Here is a 16,128-nt window from a genome sequence, read left to right on the forward strand (position 1 = left end):
GGCGCTCATGTAGGATGTTTCGAATTCGAATGGGCGGCAACGGGAATGCCTGCTATTGACGACCATACAGGAAGTATGTCTGATGTCAAATCAACGTCGTATCGAACGTCAACTTCCGGAGTCTGGTCCCCGGCCTGGCAGTACTCTACCATTGGCACTTTGATGTTACCGAATAAGTCTTGAGCTGCCGATTTGACACCGCCAGGGCTTGAGAGGGCGGTGACGAACGCGTTCTGAATCCGGGAGATCACCTCAAAGCCGACAGAGGAGCTTTCCCCACCGTGTGGGAATTCCGATGTGAAATTAAGTAGCTGATATGGCCAGGACTCTACAGCCGTAGAGAGACCAGCCTCCATTACACGTAACGCGGCCTGACCACCTAAGGGGGAAAGAGCCCATAAAAAGAGCAATGCCGGAGTCAACATTGTCGCTGATCGAAGGGAGAGAGGTGCGGTAATTGGGCTGAAAACCGTTCGACAGCTCAGTAGGTATTCTAGGCTGAGCACGGATATCCCTTGCTCTAGCTTCCAAACGGCCGCTGCTTTTAGCAGACCGGCAGCTACATCAGCAAATGTAATCGGGAACACCGTAGGGCTGTATTTCGCTGCTGTTTGTAGAGCAGGAATAGGGCCTTGGTTCAGAGGTAGCCCACTGTTGACAAGAACGATGATTGCATAGATGATGAAACAACCAGCTGGGGGTGTTAATACTACACACATCCAGCAGAAGCTGATGAATGCTACCGAAAGAACCTGGCTTTCTGAGAACCTGTCTTGCCACTGGTGCTCCTTTATCTCTTATAGAGCAACTGCTCATCAAGCGCGTAGACGCATCGTGCTCGGTATCATCTGTTGTGATGTCTAAAGGTGAGTTCATTATTACGATATGTTAGGTATAAGATTATAATGTATGCCATATATGTACTTGGTAAACTCTCACAATCAGTTATATAGATAGAAGATTTACTATTGAGTGCTTATTACATGCAAGTTCAATAAAATTGATGCTAATAGTGTAAATATTCAAGGACGTAGCCGGGATAGGTCGTTCATCTTAAGTTGAAAACCTAGCCAGTCTACTGTGGTGGTACTGATAAAAGGAGGCTGCAACTCGTTCTTGCCTAGATCTTAGCTGTCTGAATAATTCCCATTTCAGAGCAGCTGGAATGCACATTAGGTTTGTAACTTAATTCATTTGGTAGTTGTCCGACCTCGTGTATCGCTTTGTGTAGCTTAAAATTCAGCAGCATTCGCCCTCTTAATTCTCATGGGAACGTACTCAGTCAGCTTGTATAGATCACACACGTACTCACCATACTCACTCTATGCTTACCCCAGGCGTCGTTTCATTATATTAAAGAAGCCGTCCAATGTGGGAAGTTGAGTGAGGTAATCGCAGCTGAACAATAAATTGCCCTGCCACCATCGAGAGCAATGTTGAAGACATTCGTTTGTGTAGTGGGCCTGGCTTGGTTGCCATCCGCCCTAGCCCACTAACTCCCACCCCAGGCAACTTCTTGTGAGTCGTTCAGACTTACTTAGCGCTGCTTTGAGGCACTACATACTACTTTGAATTGCTCTCATTGACTGAATAGTCACATCAAGTCTGGATACGTCTAGATGGCCTATCTATGCTTACTCCTATATGCTTATGATTCTGCGTATATCTCCTAAAGTCAACGTCCTTCATGCGGACGGGAACGAAGCGACCTGTACCGTTAGCTGCTCGGTTTGAGTCACTTGTATCCAGCTGCGGCGTAACCAGCTAGTCTTATACCAGCCCCTCAACATACGTCCTCAGCCCAGCAGCCACCTCTTTTGAAGTTATGTCACCAACTGCGGTGGCACAAAGCTGGTCTGCGCAGCGCATGTCCTAAGAATGCGCCGCGACCTATCACGTCCAGGAGGGCGACACTTGCGATAGCATCGCAGAGGTGCAGAGCGTTCCGAGCAGAGAACTCTTGGAGGCCCACGACCACCTCGACGACAGGTGCGGCGGAATCAAGGTGGGTCAGAACTTGTGCTTGCCGGCTCAGTGTAAGCTGCATCTGGTAACGCCGGATGATTCGTGTGACTATGTCAAAGTTGGGTATGGCGTCAGCATAGACAACCTGTCCGAGTGGAATGCGAGGCTGTACATCCAGTGGAATGGCTTCAACACAGCTATCTCTGGCTTCATTTGCATAGGGTGAGTAGTACCTTAATAATGCAGAGCCTTTCGCTTTCACCTTGCTAAACTGGTGTTCTCGAAAGGCCTCCCGTCCTGTAGGCCAAGTCGTTCGAGGTGCCTACAAACTCAACGCTCAGAAACAAAGCAACATACCACGTCACGACTCTCTCATCAGCTAAGACAAGTGGCCGCCTACAGACGACGTCAATAGCGCCATACGTTAAGTCTTCTGCTTCAGAATCATCTAGTCGTACCTTGACCGGCATAGTACAGAACGAGGAGGCGACTGATAAAGTTTTGTCATCAACGACGACAGAAGTGAGGGACTCTGCTTAAAGCACAATCCCAACCATGGTCGTTGCAGATGACTAGGGCAACGGGTCATCCGCGCAACGCACCAGGCTGGCCTGTCTAGCTGGACCGATTGTATAACTCTGGGTATGTTAGCAGGAGTTTTGCTATCCGGGTGGATAGTGGACATAGACAACGACGACGATAGAGATAGGGAGAGGGAGAGGGATAGAGAAGACTGGGGTGATAGGGACGGTAGGGACGACAGTAATAATAACATTATTTAAGAGACGGCCTGTTTTTCATATGCTATACTGATTACTTTTCCTATGCCTATACTCTACCTTACCGTCGTTAATTCTATTATCGTCGCTTCTATCGTCGTCGTTGTCGTCGTTATCATCGTCGTCGTCACTACCATCCGTCCTAGCTAGGTTCACACCAGCAGAGCCAGACTTCAAGCATTGTTGAAACGAGACCTGTCTGAAAGTTAACCGCTAGTAAATCTGAAGATATTGGTCGAAAGTAAACCGCGCCTTAATAAATAAGTTGGATCCAACGACAAGTGCCAAAGATTTTATCCGTTAAGATGTGCAGAGATGTCAAGACGTTGGTGGTGATGGAATAAAACCCCAGACAGTTGAAACAGAGACCCTTAGCGCTGTGTAACAATCAGGGCATTTTCTTTTGGTGGTGCCTTTGGTGCACCTCAGTTCCCACTCATTGCATGATAACCATGCAACAACTCGGACGCCTTTCCTGTTTCCGGCGGATGGGGCAGTTGTGGCTAGCCCCGGCTCTGCAGGTACCCGGCATCGGCCTCCCCTCTTTCAGATGGCTGGAGACGCAGCATTGTTCGTCAGGGAGAAAGGAAGCTGGCATGCGACTCTGATGTGTGATCTTGATGCGATCTTGCCTTAGTACTTAGGAATTGACAGTTGGAGGATCAAGATTGCAGAATGGTAGCAATCCTAAACTTCGGCAGAAGTTGTACCAATTGAGTTGTGGGTACGGGGATGACGTATGGCGCCGTAGCGTAACTCATTCATTGCATTTTTGTCCCCGATCTTCCAATCTTCGTCGTATCAATTCACTTTTTGTGGTAACTATAAGCTACAGTGGAACGAGTTCACCTGTCCAGACACTTCGATAACATTTCGACTGCACTCGGCGCAAAAAGACTTGATGGTCTCCCTTAGCCATTGGGAAGATTGTAAGGAATCAATGTAATTTATAACGAGGATAACACAACCAACCCGAAGAACATAGTACGAATATCATAGTGTAGGCATCCAATCTATTGGCAAGCCGAGCTTATCAAAAGTCTATGATGGTGCGCGCAAAACCTTGGGTGGTATCAAATGTTCGCAATTTGGGTGAACGCCCTCGTCCCCCGTTCCGTTTGCCATCCCTCGTTTAGTGAAAAGAATCAACCATGTAATACCTAAACGCCGTAGTATGCAGGCCTCCTTGGGCGCTGTCCATTCCCCAAGCAATGCGTACGTCTTCGTTCGTATACACTCGAAATGCGCTCATTGTGTCGTCTCTTAAGGGCCTTCTCCCGGCTTCTTCGAGTTGCAGCTAACGATCTTGACCTTGTCCGCAGACACCATCTGGCCGCCACTATCGAGCTTGAACTGGACATTCTTAATAAGAAAGGTCCACACTTCGTCGCAGAAACGGTAGGTGCTGAGGGAGCCCTGTGTTGTACGAGTGTCAGTGATTTGGTCTGGTGCAAAGAAGTCGCGCGGTCACTCTGTATGTGGCATAGATATTGCTTGGGGATGTTTGCAGTCTATGGGGAAGGCTGCCGAGGAAGTCGTTGGTGGTGCGTACCTTGAAGGTGAGGCGCGCCTTCACGCTCTTCTGAAGAGCCTCGGTGATTGCCTGATCAAAGTTGGCGAGGATCTTCATCGCGAGCTGCGGGTGAATGCGCTCTTCACTGATCAAGTCATCGAGCATGTCCGTCAGCGCAAGGCCGATGCTGTGGAAGGAGGTACACGGGTTAGTCTTTGTAGCATTGGAACAGCTAGTATTACTAGACTTATGGATGGCGCATGTACCTGCTACGGCGGTAAAGCTCGTAGAAAGATTGAGGTGCGGCTGCCATCGTGGAGATTTGATTCCTGATCTCCTGGGGGCGGGCGGCGGTCTGGGTGGTTGCGGGTGTGAAAGAGGCGAGGTTGTATTTATAGTGGCCTTGTTTGAGGATATCCTTGGATCCGGCTGACTAACACTTCGGAAAGTGGGTACTCGGCGCAGCTGCCTGCTGTTCCAGGTTCACAGTGTTGCTGTCAACTTCCAGTTGCTGCAGCTGCGGGTCTTGTATTACCTAAGCATACTCCCATCGAGCAACGGCGTCCAATAGACGCGTCATGTGACCTTACCGAATCTGGTTCGTCGGCTCTTACCTTGCCTTACCTCAGTTACCTACTGCTTGGACTCGAGAGCTCGACGTAGCTGCAACCCCCCAGACATCCGCTGTCAAATCCAACATCCACGACCACCCCTGGGGAACGACACAAACGCCGAAACGAGCACGATGAGTCTCACATATGGCCTGGGAGGCATTGGAGGCGCCCTAACCGTGGTGGGAGCTTGTACGAACCCCCGATCCCGATGATGCATGCCCCTTCGACACGATGGCCCGCGACAGTCAATCAAGCGAAGCTAACATAATGTTTTCCCAACAGACATGCTCTTCACCGGTTCGGGAGAGGCCTTCAACGTTGGCGAATTCCTCGAATCGATCTCACCTTACACATGGGCGGACATGGGCATCGGCATGTGCATTGGTCTTTCCGTTGTCGGCGCGGCATGGTACGAACAACAACACCCCTTCGCGAAGCATCGCATCGCATCTAGGCGGGGTCACGGTGTCTAACAGGTTTCGATACATAGGGGTATTTTCATCACCGGTTCCTCCATTCTCGGCGCGGGCGTCAAGGCGCCGCGCGTTAGAACCAAGAACTTGATCTCCATTATCTTCTGCGAAGTCGTCGCCATCTACGGCGTCATCATGGCCATCGTCTTCTCGGCCCAGCTCGAACCGGCCGAGGGCAAGACCCTGCACGACGCCAACAGCTACTACACCGGATATGCCCTCTTCTGGTCCGGCATCACCGTCGGAATGTGCAACCTGATTTGCGGTGTCGCTGTCGGCATCAACGGTAGTGGAGCCGCGCTGGCTGATGCCGCGGACCCTACGCTGTACGTCTTGAGCTTCCACCATCAAATGAAATCAAGTCTTGCTAATGCGCCCTGTCACAGCTTCGTCAAGATCCTCGTCGTCGAGATTTTCTCCTCCGTCCTCGGTCTTTTCGGTCTCATCGTCGGCCTCCTGGTGGCTGGCAAGACGAACGGATTCAAGTCGGAGTAAGGGATGTTCCAAACGGCAAGGAAGTAAAACAAGGGGAGACTAACACAGACGGCATTATGAACGTCGAACTTGAATGATGTACAGTGGAGCACTGCATTACACCAAGGCTACTTGGGCTGGCGTTAATGGCATAAAGGCAGGGCGAGGAACATCTTGTATTGTATACTACCAACGTATTATAGCTCCTCATCGAAGTGATTTCTGCGCGAGCGTGGTATTTTCGAGGATGATTATGAAAGTCAAATCAAGTCGCTGCATTATCTTATCGTGTACTGCACATGAACGCATAGCGATGTGCTCACAACTCCACGCGAATTTCGCCCATTAAAAGAGCCTCCACCTTGGTGCCCTTCTTCAGCTCTGTTCCCTTCGGCAAGGCGACCAGGGCATTTGCAGACCGCAGACTTCCAACTTTAGAGCTCCTCTGACCACCGGTGCTACTTGCCGATAGAAGTCCATCCTTGCCGACCGTTACAACAGCCCGATGGTACTCTGCTCGCTGCTTATCCAGAGTGAAGTCATGAGAAAGCGTCACCGGGACCTTGGGCAGACCAGTGGGCACAATACCGGAGAGCTTGTGCAGAGCCGGTATGACGAAGAGGTGGAACGTCACCAGTGCCGAGGCAGGGTTGCCGGGCAGGGAGAAGATGGTCTTGGTGACACGCTCTCCGGCGTTGTTCTTGACCGGAACTGTGGCGAAGGTAGTGGGCTTACCGGGTTTCATGGCGACGCGACCGAAATGAATGGTTCCCCCAAGAGAGCGCTCGATGGTCGGCTTCAAGAGATCCAGCTCGCCCATCGAGACACCGCCTGTGGTGATGAGCAAGTCGGACCTGCGGAGGCCTTCACGGAGGTTTTCCTCCAGGGATCCCGGTTTGTCGCGTGCGATGCCCAGATCGACGACATCGAAGCCCCACTGCCGTGCAGCGGACATGAGAGTGATGCGGTTGGTGTCTCTGACCTCACCTAGGCGAAGGCCGCCCGGGCGATCGGGCTCGATGATCTCGTCGCCAGTGGAGAGGATGCCGACGACGGGTCGCTTGTAGGTCTTCGCCTCGGCGACGCCGACAGATGCCAGCAGACCGATCTCGCCGCCGACGCCGGAGATTTGCTCGCCCTTCTTCAGGATGAGGTCGCCTTCCTGGACGTCGCTGCCGATTTCCCGGATGTTCTCGCCGGGCTTGACGCCCTCCGCCAGGATCTCGACCTCCTTCTCTTCTTTGTCATCGGCGGTCTTGGACTTGAGGATGGTGTCCTCGACCATAATGACTGAGTTAGCTCCAGGAGGCAGCGGCGCTCCTGTGGTGATTCTGGCAATCTCGCCCTCTTTCAGTGTCTTTGCTTCCCCGGGAGCCGCGTGGGATACTGCTGTGACGGGGAACACGCCCTTCATATTGCCGTCTTTGGGAACAACTACGGCGTAGCCATCCACGATGCTTGCACGGAAGGCGGGTACGTTCTCTCTAGCCGTGACATCCTCTGCTAGGACTGAGTTGACGATCTTGACGTCGACGAGTGATGTGACGATCTCCGCCTCAGGCGTGAAGTCTTGAATGAGGCGGAGGGCGTCATCAACCTCAAGCATTGGGTAAGGTGATTCTCTGTACCTTCGGGATGGGCCGAGACTTGGATCGTTGGACAGAGGGTTGTCACCTGGTTTCGTATGCCTGACCAGGCTCCCGTGTCCATGACCATGGGAGTGGCCGTGTTTGTGATCATTGCCGTGGCTATGGCCGTGACTGTGGCCGTGGTCGTGGGTATGTGAGTGTGAATGTGAGTGGTCTTTTTGGACCTTTGGCGCTGCTGCATCTTGGGATCCGATTCCGGCTTCTGCCTCGAGCTTCTTGACACCACCTTGATGCAAGATTCTGGAATCAGCTCCGGCGGCTTGCACACAGGCATGTGGAAGCGTCTTGAGGACGGCCTGAAGGTTTTCCTTGGCACCCTTCGGGGATCCAGGGAGGGTGATGATGACAGTCTTGTTTCTGACGCCTGCCACGGGCCTGGACATCATGGCAACTGGAATCATCAGTGATTTAAGCCCTTGCTAAGATATAGTGACTTACATGGGGTCACTGCCAAGGACGCAGCAATCATTCCATGAACCAGACCAGGAGCTGGCCGGTGAATGAGGGCACTAACAGCCTGTACCGTACTTTAGCTTCGTTATTCTGGGGAGTGAGTTAGATTAAATACCTCGGGGGTGCTATCCGATACCGCGAATCCTGTGCCTCCTGTGGTGAGAATCAGGTTGGCACCGTCTTCAAGCCCGACATCTGCCCACAGCATGATCTGGCGTTGAATTTGGGGAACAAGATCCGGGACAATTTTGCTGTCGGTGACCACCCATTTTCCACCGCCCTCTTGTTCTATAACATCTTTCAAGACGAGCTCTGACTTATCCGTCGAGGGGTCCTTGGATGCGGTCGTCGAGACGATTAAGATGGCCACTTTGAGAGGGGTATCCATGGTGAACGAGGCGGATCTGAGACCTGGTCACAGATAGTGGTGTCTAGAACACCAATGTAGAGAGAAAAAATCCCGGTATTTCCTTTTAATCCGAGAAAAATCTAATAATTGCCCAAATCATCAAATGGCTTGACAACATGCCTGGTGACGTCGGGAGCTTCCACAGGACCGGAGCTCGAGGGAAGCTCCCCCGCCTTAGTCAGCGACCTCCCGCATGGACCCCACTTCGAGCCGCTGTTCTTTGATGTCCTCCCCTGCACTTCCAGCTTTGACGCGAGTACGTACCGCGACTTGAACTTTTTCAGCATCGACTTCGACAAGCAGTCACTCCTCAAGAGCGCGCAACGGCACGGCAAAATGGTCCGAATCAAGGAGAGGTATATCCTCGTCAACATTCTTTACCCACATGACGCGTCAAAGCAACAGGCGTCCAATGTTCCGGATTTCGTAGTCATGCATCAGCCCACGACGGGGCAGCTTACTCCCCAGTCACTGCTGAAGGCGCTCCGAGTTGAAGTTGCTACGCTTTTTGGCGATTACGGCTCTGGCGCCATTGAAGGAAACCTATCAAGTCAGTAAAGAAAGACCTTTGTCACGGATGACCACTAATTGTGCCTAGTCAAATATCTCTCTCAAGCAACTTCAACTTTCATCCTCAAAATCAAGAGAGAGCACTACCGTCTTGTGTGGGCCGCACTCACATTCATGGATCGCGTCCCCCTTAAGCACGGAGATGGAAAACGCTGCTTGTTCAAAGTCGTCCGAGTGAGTGGCACGATCCGTAAGGCTGAGGAGGAAGCCATCAAACAGGCTAGACAGCTCGTACTCGCCGCCAAAGACTCCGTCGCAGCAGCAGCCAGCGGCACCGGGCCAATGTTCGCTCGAAGCAAGGCACAAGCCGGCGACGCCATCATGGTTGACGCATCAGACGTCTCAGATGAAGAGGGAATGGATGAAGAAGACGGCTGAAGGGTATCATTTGTTTTTGCGCACTACTTTAACGCCGCTGTCTGCCGGCACTGTCATGTCGCCAAAGTCCGGATCAGAGTCTGCCATCGCCTGGTCCGCCTGACCGCCGCTGGGGTCCTCCTCTTGCATCTTTGCCTGCTCCTCCCACTCTTTTCTCTCGAGCTCGTCATACTCAGCCTTGCGGTCAACCCACCGCTCCTGGATGTCACGAACCTCCAACATGGACGACTCATTACGCATGGCGACCTGCCACACGGTATCGTTCGCGCCCTCTGCGCTGCCGAAGATGTATCCTCCAGCTCTGTCAATCACCCTGAGTAGATGCATCATGCTCTTCTTGTCTTCGACCGCTAGCACCTCGAACCGGACCAGTCCGTAACTCTCAATCATGTTTGCGACCGCCTCGTTCAGCCTGCCGAACTTCTCGTTGCGCATCACGGGAGACTCTTCCTCCAAGTAGGGGATGAGGTATGAAAGATCGTCGACATCGGTGTAGTAATCGAGATTGAAAGGTAGAGAGTCGTAGGAAGCGACTTTGTCAATTTTGGTCAGGACATTGATGTGTGGCATGTCCATCTGGAGCATGGCGCGGAGGGAGAGGAGAAGGTTGGAGATGTAGAGCGAGGGTTGCGTAAGACAGAAAGAGTCGGATAGGTGCACGACGACGAGCTAGGAAAGAGTTAGCGGGAGTTGGTTCTGTGGTGAAGAGCCAGGAGGACCAACCCTGAACCCAAGCTTCTGCAGCTTGAAGAAGATGTTCCGTAGCGAGTTGTGATGGGTGTAAAGCTCAACTTGCCCTGGGCAGTCAAATAGAAAGTATTCGTCGTCGCCAATCTCTTTGAGTCCCTCTTCAAGCCATTCAAAGTTGTGCTCCAACTCCTCCAAAGCGTACAGAATGCCGCCGTTTGGTCCTAGCCTGTCACCGGCCATGATTTCCTCGAGCTTGACGAGGTCGCGAATGTCAAGGGCTTTCGGGTAGTTCGTGTGGTCGTTTGCGGGATCAAGATTCACGACGGAGCAGGCGCGACCTATGGCGCCCATGAACTGGTGCACTTGACGTGGCGTGTTAGCTCTTGAGACTATCGAGGACGCATCGTCGGGTCGGGGAGCTTACTGCCATCACAGTAGGTACTCTTTCCAGAGCCTGGGCTACCGAGGACGAGCTGCGCAAAAGGCATGCTGGGTGGTTGTTAGGTTGGATGCCTTGGATTCGTGCCAGGAGAATGTGTTTATTGTGAGGGATTTGCAGCGTTGAAGATTGCCTGCCGCACCAGACGGGATCTCGAATTCTTTCGAGGGTGAAGTTTCTCAGGCTATCTGCCTTACCGTCAGTGCCCCTCCATGCAGCATTACACAGCACATCCACAACGTTCTGCAGGTGCCGAACACTCCACTGCTCTGACGCCCGTCCTTTCCCGGGAGGCCTAGCGTCACATGCTGCACCACCAACCGCGCTGAGCTTTCAGCGGGCGTGGGGCGGCACAATTCGCCTGACCGCCCGTACCCGACCCAGCTTTCCAAGCTTCCATCTTCAAAGCTCCCACCCCACAAGCTGCTTTTTTTCTTCCCTCTTCTACTTTTTCTCCAACCACCTCTCTGGCTCGAGTCTCGTCTCAGCCACCAACAACCGGCCCTTTAAAAATCATCCGCCTCCCTTGCCCACGCGGCCCGGCTCTGCTAGCCCCGAGGGACGCGCTCAACCATGTGATCTGGTCTTTTCTCGCGCGCGCTATGCTGAACAACAACATCCTCTGAATGTCGTTGTTTCGTCGCAAACCCGCAGCCGCAGTCACCAATCGCAGCAGCAGTCATGTCGTCCGCCGACATATCGAGCGCCGTCTCTGACGCCGTGTCGGCCACAATGAGTACCTCTCCGGAGGTGCTCCCGTCCGCCTTCACGCGCGCGCAGGAGGTCGTCGCCGCCCAGGGATCGTCCAGCTGGTTGGGGCTCCTGGGGCGGTTGATCCTCGCCATTCTGTCCTTGATCTCCTCGATCCTGTATTGGGCTATTCGCATCGTTACTATCACGATACCTACCCTGCTCTTTACCTTGTTCTCGACGAGTTGGACCGTGACGATGAACGCCACCACATTGTACGCGTCCTGCCTGCCTTGCTATATGGGAGCCTGTTGCTGACTCCCCGCAGAATGGTTATCATGGTCGCCATCATATCCGCAGTCAGTTGGGTAGTGCGCTACCGCATCCTGAACATGTACTCTCGGCTTCCCCCGGAGCCTCAGAGGAAGGAGCCAGACGTTGACCTATTCCCCGACACCCACGAGGAGGGCAAAAAGGCCGGCTTATCCAGCTATCTGGACGAGTTCTTGAGCGCTATCAAAATCTTCGGGTACTTGGAGCGACAGGTCTTCCATGAGTTGACCCGCAGCATGCAGACTCGCAAGCTCATTGCCGGCGAGACCTTCAACCTGGAAGACGAGAAGGGCTTTTGCATCGTCGTCGACGGGCTCGTGGAGATTTTTGTCAAATCTGGCCGAAATGCCAGAACCATGGAGCCTGATCCTTGCGAGAGCTTCGAGTCTGGCTATCCTGCTGAGGAAGACATCTCTCCCGCAGGACATCAGCGATACCAGCTGCTCACTGAAGTCCGCAACGGCGCTCCCATGTCGTCCTTGTTTTCCATTATGTCTCTGTTCACTGAGGATGTCAAGCTCCGAACCACGGAAGACGACACTCCTGAGCCCAGTGCTGGGAGCGCCGGACTAAGGACGTCTCCGTTTCCACGCAACGCTGGTTTTCGGCGTATGCCATCGGACCCTGCAAGCCCGTATCAGATGACACCTCAATTCGCGGAATCCGCCGATGAGAAGCCCGGCGTGAGGATTGAGGAGCCGCCGAAGCGATCCGTCACCCCGACGCCCGCCAACGCGAGGATTCCTCCCATTTCTCTCGATAATCCGAGCAGCGGTAGCGCCCCTGGTAGCGCGCGTGCACCCAAACGCCCACCGCTCCAGAGTCGTGCAACTTCTGGCTCAGCCCATCCGGATATCATTGCGAGGGCAACTGTGGACACGACTATTGCAATTATCCCCGCCAGCGCTTTCCGTCGCTTGACCAAGGTCTACCCCAAGGCGACTTCCCACATCGTCCAGGTCATCCTCTCTCGCTTTCAGAGAGTCACACTCGCGACTGCGTACAATTACCTCGGACTCACTGGTGAGGTGCTCCAGACGGAGAAGAACATGCTCTCCTTCACCACCTGTCAGTTGCCCAACATGCTTCGGGGTGATGCGCTTGAGCGCCTGAAGGAAAAGTTCAACCGTGAGCGTGAGCGCGTTGGTGGTGAGCTCGAGAGCAAGGGTATTGCTCTACACAACGCGAACGCTCATCGTCGTCGTAAGTCAACGTCGACTCTGCGGAAGGACGCAATGATCCATTCCATGAGCACCAAGGAGAGGTCGTTTTCCCAAGTTGCTACGACAATTGCGCCTCCCAGAGAGCGCTCCTCGACGCACACTCCGAGCCCTGGCGATTTGCTGGCAAACATCCAATTTGCTCGCACGGGTGGTCACAGGCCCGGCACTTCCACCACTGCCGACATCGATCAGGTTGCTGATGCTCTTCGTCACGAGGGGACAAGTCCTCTTGCCCAACGGTCCTTCAACCCGTTCCATGCTCAGAAGCATCCGCGGATCTCGATCGACGGTCGCGACTCACTTGACGAGGACAACCTTTTCCGTCAGTCAATCCTGGAGTGCATGTTCAAGGCAATCGGCTTGGGCAGCGGTGGTAGTGTCTCCCGTGAGGCCGAGTCGGTCGAGGGCTCTCCCAGACTGTTCTCCTACGATCAACGTCGTCAGAGAGTCGGTCTCGGCAACAACGCGTTTGGTTTGATGGGCCCTTTCGAGTCCTCTGGTGACGGTGACACGGAATCCTTGACTTCCGGTGGGTTCACTTTGAACACTCCACCGAACGCGCACCTGCTTGCCAATGATATGAAGGATGACGTCGAGATCGTTTTCTTCCCTAAGGGATCCGTTCTGGTTGAGCAGGGCGAACGCAATCCTGGGCTGTACTATGTCATTGACGGATTCCTTGACATTTGCACCACGAACGAGGACTCGTCCGCCGACATCTTGCATTCATCCAGCAGGACTTCTCTCCATGCCGACTACCTGGCAATGGATGGATCTCCAGCGTACTCCTCTGTCGACCTGCTTGGTGCAGGAAAGGCTGGAGACACGAAGAAGAAGCAACCTGTTCGCCGCAGCGTGTCCCTGATTAAGCCTGGTGGACTTGCTGGTTACGTGGGTACAGTGTCGTCATATCGATCATTCATCGATGTCGTTGCGAAGACGGATGTCTACGTTGGCTTTCTGCCGCGATCAACCATTGAGAGAATCGCCGACCGCTACCCTATCGTTTTGCTCACGATGGCCAAGCGACTCACAAGTCTTCTTCCTCGTCTGATCATGCATATCGACTTTGCTCTTGACTGGGAGCAAGTCGACGCTGGTCAAGTCATCTTCCACGAGGGAGACGAGAGCGAAGCCATCCACATCGTCCTCAACGGACGACTTCGGCTCGTTCAAGAGAAGAAGGATGGCGGTGTTAGTGTTCGGGCAGAGTTCGGTCAGGGCGAGAGTATTGGGGAGTTGGAGGTTCTTACAGAGTCTGTCCGCCCTGGAACTCTGCATGCCATCCGCCAGACCGAGCTGGTTAAGTTTCCCCGCACGCTCTTCAACAGTCTGGCTCAGGAGCATCCAAACATCACCATCAAGATCTCTAAGATTATTGCATCTCGTATGCGCAATCTTGTCGATGACCCCTCACAACTGTTGTCCAAGGAGGCAGGTGGTGTCAACTCAATCAGCAAGGGTTCCTCATCACTCAACCTTAGGACCGTTGCTGTCTTGCCGGTGACTTCCGGCGTCCCTGTCGTTGAGTTTGGCAACCGACTGATGAATGCCCTGGCTCAGGTCGGCCCTGCCAATGGGGCGACCTCTCTCAACCAGTCCGCTATCTTGAACCATCTAGGCAAGCATGCCTTCAACAAGATGGGCAAACTCAAGCTCTCTCAGTACCTGGCCGATCTGGAGGAGAAGTATGGCCTGGTGGTCTATGTCGCAGGTAAGCATGTTTCTTTTCCGTCTCCCATCTCGTTCTACGTCCTTTATGATGAACAACTCTGTTTCCCGAGGCAAGACCGCTGAAGGCCAAACATTAACTCTAATTTTTTCCTGATTGGACAATTACTGTTTACCAGTATGCTGCAATGACAACCTGAACACGTTGCTAATCAATGGTCAGATACCAACGTCAACTCTCCGTGGACCCAGACCTGCATTACTCAGGCCGATTGCATTCTTCTGGTTGGCCTTGGCGATGGCTCACCCGAAATCGGGGAGTACGAACGGTTCATGTTGGGAATGAAGTCCACCGCGAGGAAGCTTCTCGTTCTCCTTCACGGGGAACGCTACTCTCCTTCTGGTCTCACCAGAGCGTGGTTGAGAAATCGCATGTGGATCAATGGCGGTCACTACCACGTCCAGATGCCACTGGGTGCGAATATTATGCCGGTGCACCCCCCTTCCAAGCGTACGAGCACCACCTTGAAGGAGAGGGTCCAGATCATCCAGGCCGAGATTCAAAAATACACGTCCAGAAAGGTCCGCAACAGTCCCTTCTACGCCCCAGACGCGCCATACAAGGGCGACTTCCATCGTCTGGCACGGCGCCTGTGTGGAAAGTCTGTCGGTCTTGTCTTAGGAGGCGGCGGAGCCAGAGGCATCACGCATATTGGTATTATCCAGGCCATGGAAGAAGCAGGCATTCCCATCGACGTCGTCGGCGGCACGTCAATTGGTTCTTTCATCGGCGCCTTGTATGCCCGCCACGCCGACGTTGTGCCCATCTTCGGCCTTGCCAAGAAATTCTCGGGCCGCATGGCCAGTATGTGGCGTTTCGCGCTGGATCTGACATATCCTACTGCGTCGTACACGACTGGACACGAGTTCAATCGCGGCATCTTCAAGACATTCGGCAAGACCCAGATCGAAGACTTCTGGCTCGAATACTACTGCAACACCACCAACATCAGCAAGAGTAGAATAGAGTACCATACCAGCGGCTACGCATGGAGGTACGTCCGTGCGTCCATGTCATTGGCTGGCCTGCTTCCACCGCTGTGCGACGAGGGGAGCATGCTTCTCGACGGTGGCTACATTGACAATCTGACGGTCTCGCACATGAAGAGGCTGGGGGTAGACACCATCTTTGCAGTGGACGTAGGCGCCCTTGACGACGACACGCCACAGGCGTACGGTGATTCGCTGTCGGGAGTGTGGGCTTTTTGGAACAGGTGGAACCCGTTCTCGGGTACACCCAACCCGCCAACGTTGGCGGAGATCCAGGCTAGACTGGCCTACGTGTCTAGCGTCGATGCTCTGGAACGGGCCAAAACGATGCCTGGCTGCTTTTACATGCGGCCTCCGATTGATGACTATGGCACGCTCGACTTTGGCAAGTTCGACGAGCTGTACCAGATGGGATACAAGTACGGACAAGACTTTTTGCAAAAGCTTAGAGAAGACGGTGTTCTGCCTCTGATGGAGGAGACGGAGGCCAAGAAGGCGATGCGGAGGACGATGGCGCCGCGAAGAGCAAGCATTTAGTAGATCAGCATAACAGACCCTAGACGCCGATACGAAGCTCATGAAATGATACCACCTCTGCGTTTTCGAAATTCCCTCAACCTTCTCTCGCCCTGACCTACGTGACTGGCATCGAAGGGCCTCATTTGTTCCCGCATTTGCCGTCGTCGGGCCAGACCGGCAGCTTCAGGGTCCAATCGAGAATCAGGGGAATCCTTGCCCTGTCCCGCGTGGCTAAG

The 16,128-nt window shown here is 53.5% G+C and overlaps 8 protein-coding genes across 8 annotated transcripts; 4 read left to right on the top strand and 4 right to left on the bottom strand.

Moving 5' to 3' along the window:
• Positions 1-5: 5 nt before the first annotated feature.
• GCG54_00013294 (uncharacterized protein) lies at positions 6-876 on the bottom strand (the record flags this gene model as incomplete). The annotated part of the gene is given in 2 exon segments (XM_045413151.1): positions 6-694; positions 711-876. The coding sequence occupies 2 exon segments, from the start codon at positions 874-876 to the stop codon at positions 6-8; spliced, it is 855 nt and encodes a 284-aa protein (XP_045262347.1).
• An 811-nt stretch (positions 877-1,687) lies between these two features.
• GCG54_00013295 (uncharacterized protein) lies at positions 1,688-2,505 on the top strand (the record flags this gene model as incomplete). The annotated part of the gene is made up of 4 exons (XM_045413152.1): positions 1,688-1,756; positions 1,809-1,854; positions 1,878-2,187; positions 2,307-2,505. 4 exons carry the CDS (start codon positions 1,688-1,690, stop codon positions 2,503-2,505), a joined length of 624 nt encoding a protein of 207 aa, XP_045262348.1.
• A 1,502-nt stretch (positions 2,506-4,007) lies between these two features.
• GCG54_00013296 (Transcription initiation factor IIA subunit 2) lies at positions 4,008-4,570 on the bottom strand (the record flags this gene model as incomplete). The annotated part of the gene is made up of 3 exons (XM_045413153.1): positions 4,008-4,160; positions 4,297-4,444; positions 4,524-4,570. 3 exons carry the CDS (start codon positions 4,568-4,570, stop codon positions 4,008-4,010), a joined length of 348 nt encoding a protein of 115 aa, XP_045262349.1.
• A 432-nt stretch (positions 4,571-5,002) lies between these two features.
• Positions 5,003-5,839, top strand: GCG54_00013297 (V-type proton ATPase subunit c''; the record flags this gene model as incomplete). Its single annotated transcript, XM_045413154.1, has 4 exons — positions 5,003-5,060; positions 5,154-5,280; positions 5,362-5,670; positions 5,731-5,839. 4 exons carry the CDS (start codon positions 5,003-5,005, stop codon positions 5,837-5,839), a joined length of 603 nt encoding a protein of 200 aa, XP_045262350.1.
• A 298-nt stretch (positions 5,840-6,137) lies between these two features.
• GCG54_00013298 (Gephyrin) lies at positions 6,138-8,308 on the bottom strand (the record flags this gene model as incomplete). The annotated part of the gene is made up of 3 exons (XM_045413155.1): positions 6,138-7,858; positions 7,906-7,984; positions 8,036-8,308. The coding sequence occupies 3 exons, from the start codon at positions 8,306-8,308 to the stop codon at positions 6,138-6,140; spliced, it is 2,073 nt and encodes a 690-aa protein (XP_045262351.1).
• Positions 8,283-9,277, top strand: GCG54_00013299 (Ribonuclease P/MRP protein subunit POP5; the record flags this gene model as incomplete). Its single annotated transcript, XM_045413156.1, has 3 exons — positions 8,283-8,334; positions 8,508-8,879; positions 8,928-9,277. 3 exons carry the CDS (start codon positions 8,283-8,285, stop codon positions 9,275-9,277), a joined length of 774 nt encoding a protein of 257 aa, XP_045262352.1.
• Positions 9,278-9,283: 6 nt separating this feature from the next.
• On the bottom strand, positions 9,284-10,455 carry GCG54_00013300 (GPN-loop GTPase 2; the record flags this gene model as incomplete). The annotated part of the gene is made up of 3 exons (XM_045413157.1): positions 9,284-9,946; positions 10,001-10,329; positions 10,392-10,455. The coding sequence occupies 3 exons, from the start codon at positions 10,453-10,455 to the stop codon at positions 9,284-9,286; spliced, it is 1,056 nt and encodes a 351-aa protein (XP_045262353.1).
• A 632-nt stretch (positions 10,456-11,087) lies between these two features.
• GCG54_00013301 (Lysophospholipase NTE1) lies at positions 11,088-15,910 on the top strand (the record flags this gene model as incomplete). The annotated part of the gene is made up of 3 exons (XM_045413158.1): positions 11,088-11,371; positions 11,425-14,366; positions 14,547-15,910. The coding sequence occupies 3 exons, from the start codon at positions 11,088-11,090 to the stop codon at positions 15,908-15,910; spliced, it is 4,590 nt and encodes a 1,529-aa protein (XP_045262354.1).
• Between the last annotated feature and the right edge of the window lie 218 nt (positions 15,911-16,128).

This window comes from Colletotrichum gloeosporioides (genome assembly GCF_011800055.1).
Source record: "Colletotrichum gloeosporioides strain Lc1 chromosome Unknown consensus_55, whole genome shotgun sequence".
Lineage (NCBI taxonomy): Eukaryota > Fungi > Ascomycota > Sordariomycetes > Glomerellales > Glomerellaceae > Colletotrichum > Colletotrichum gloeosporioides.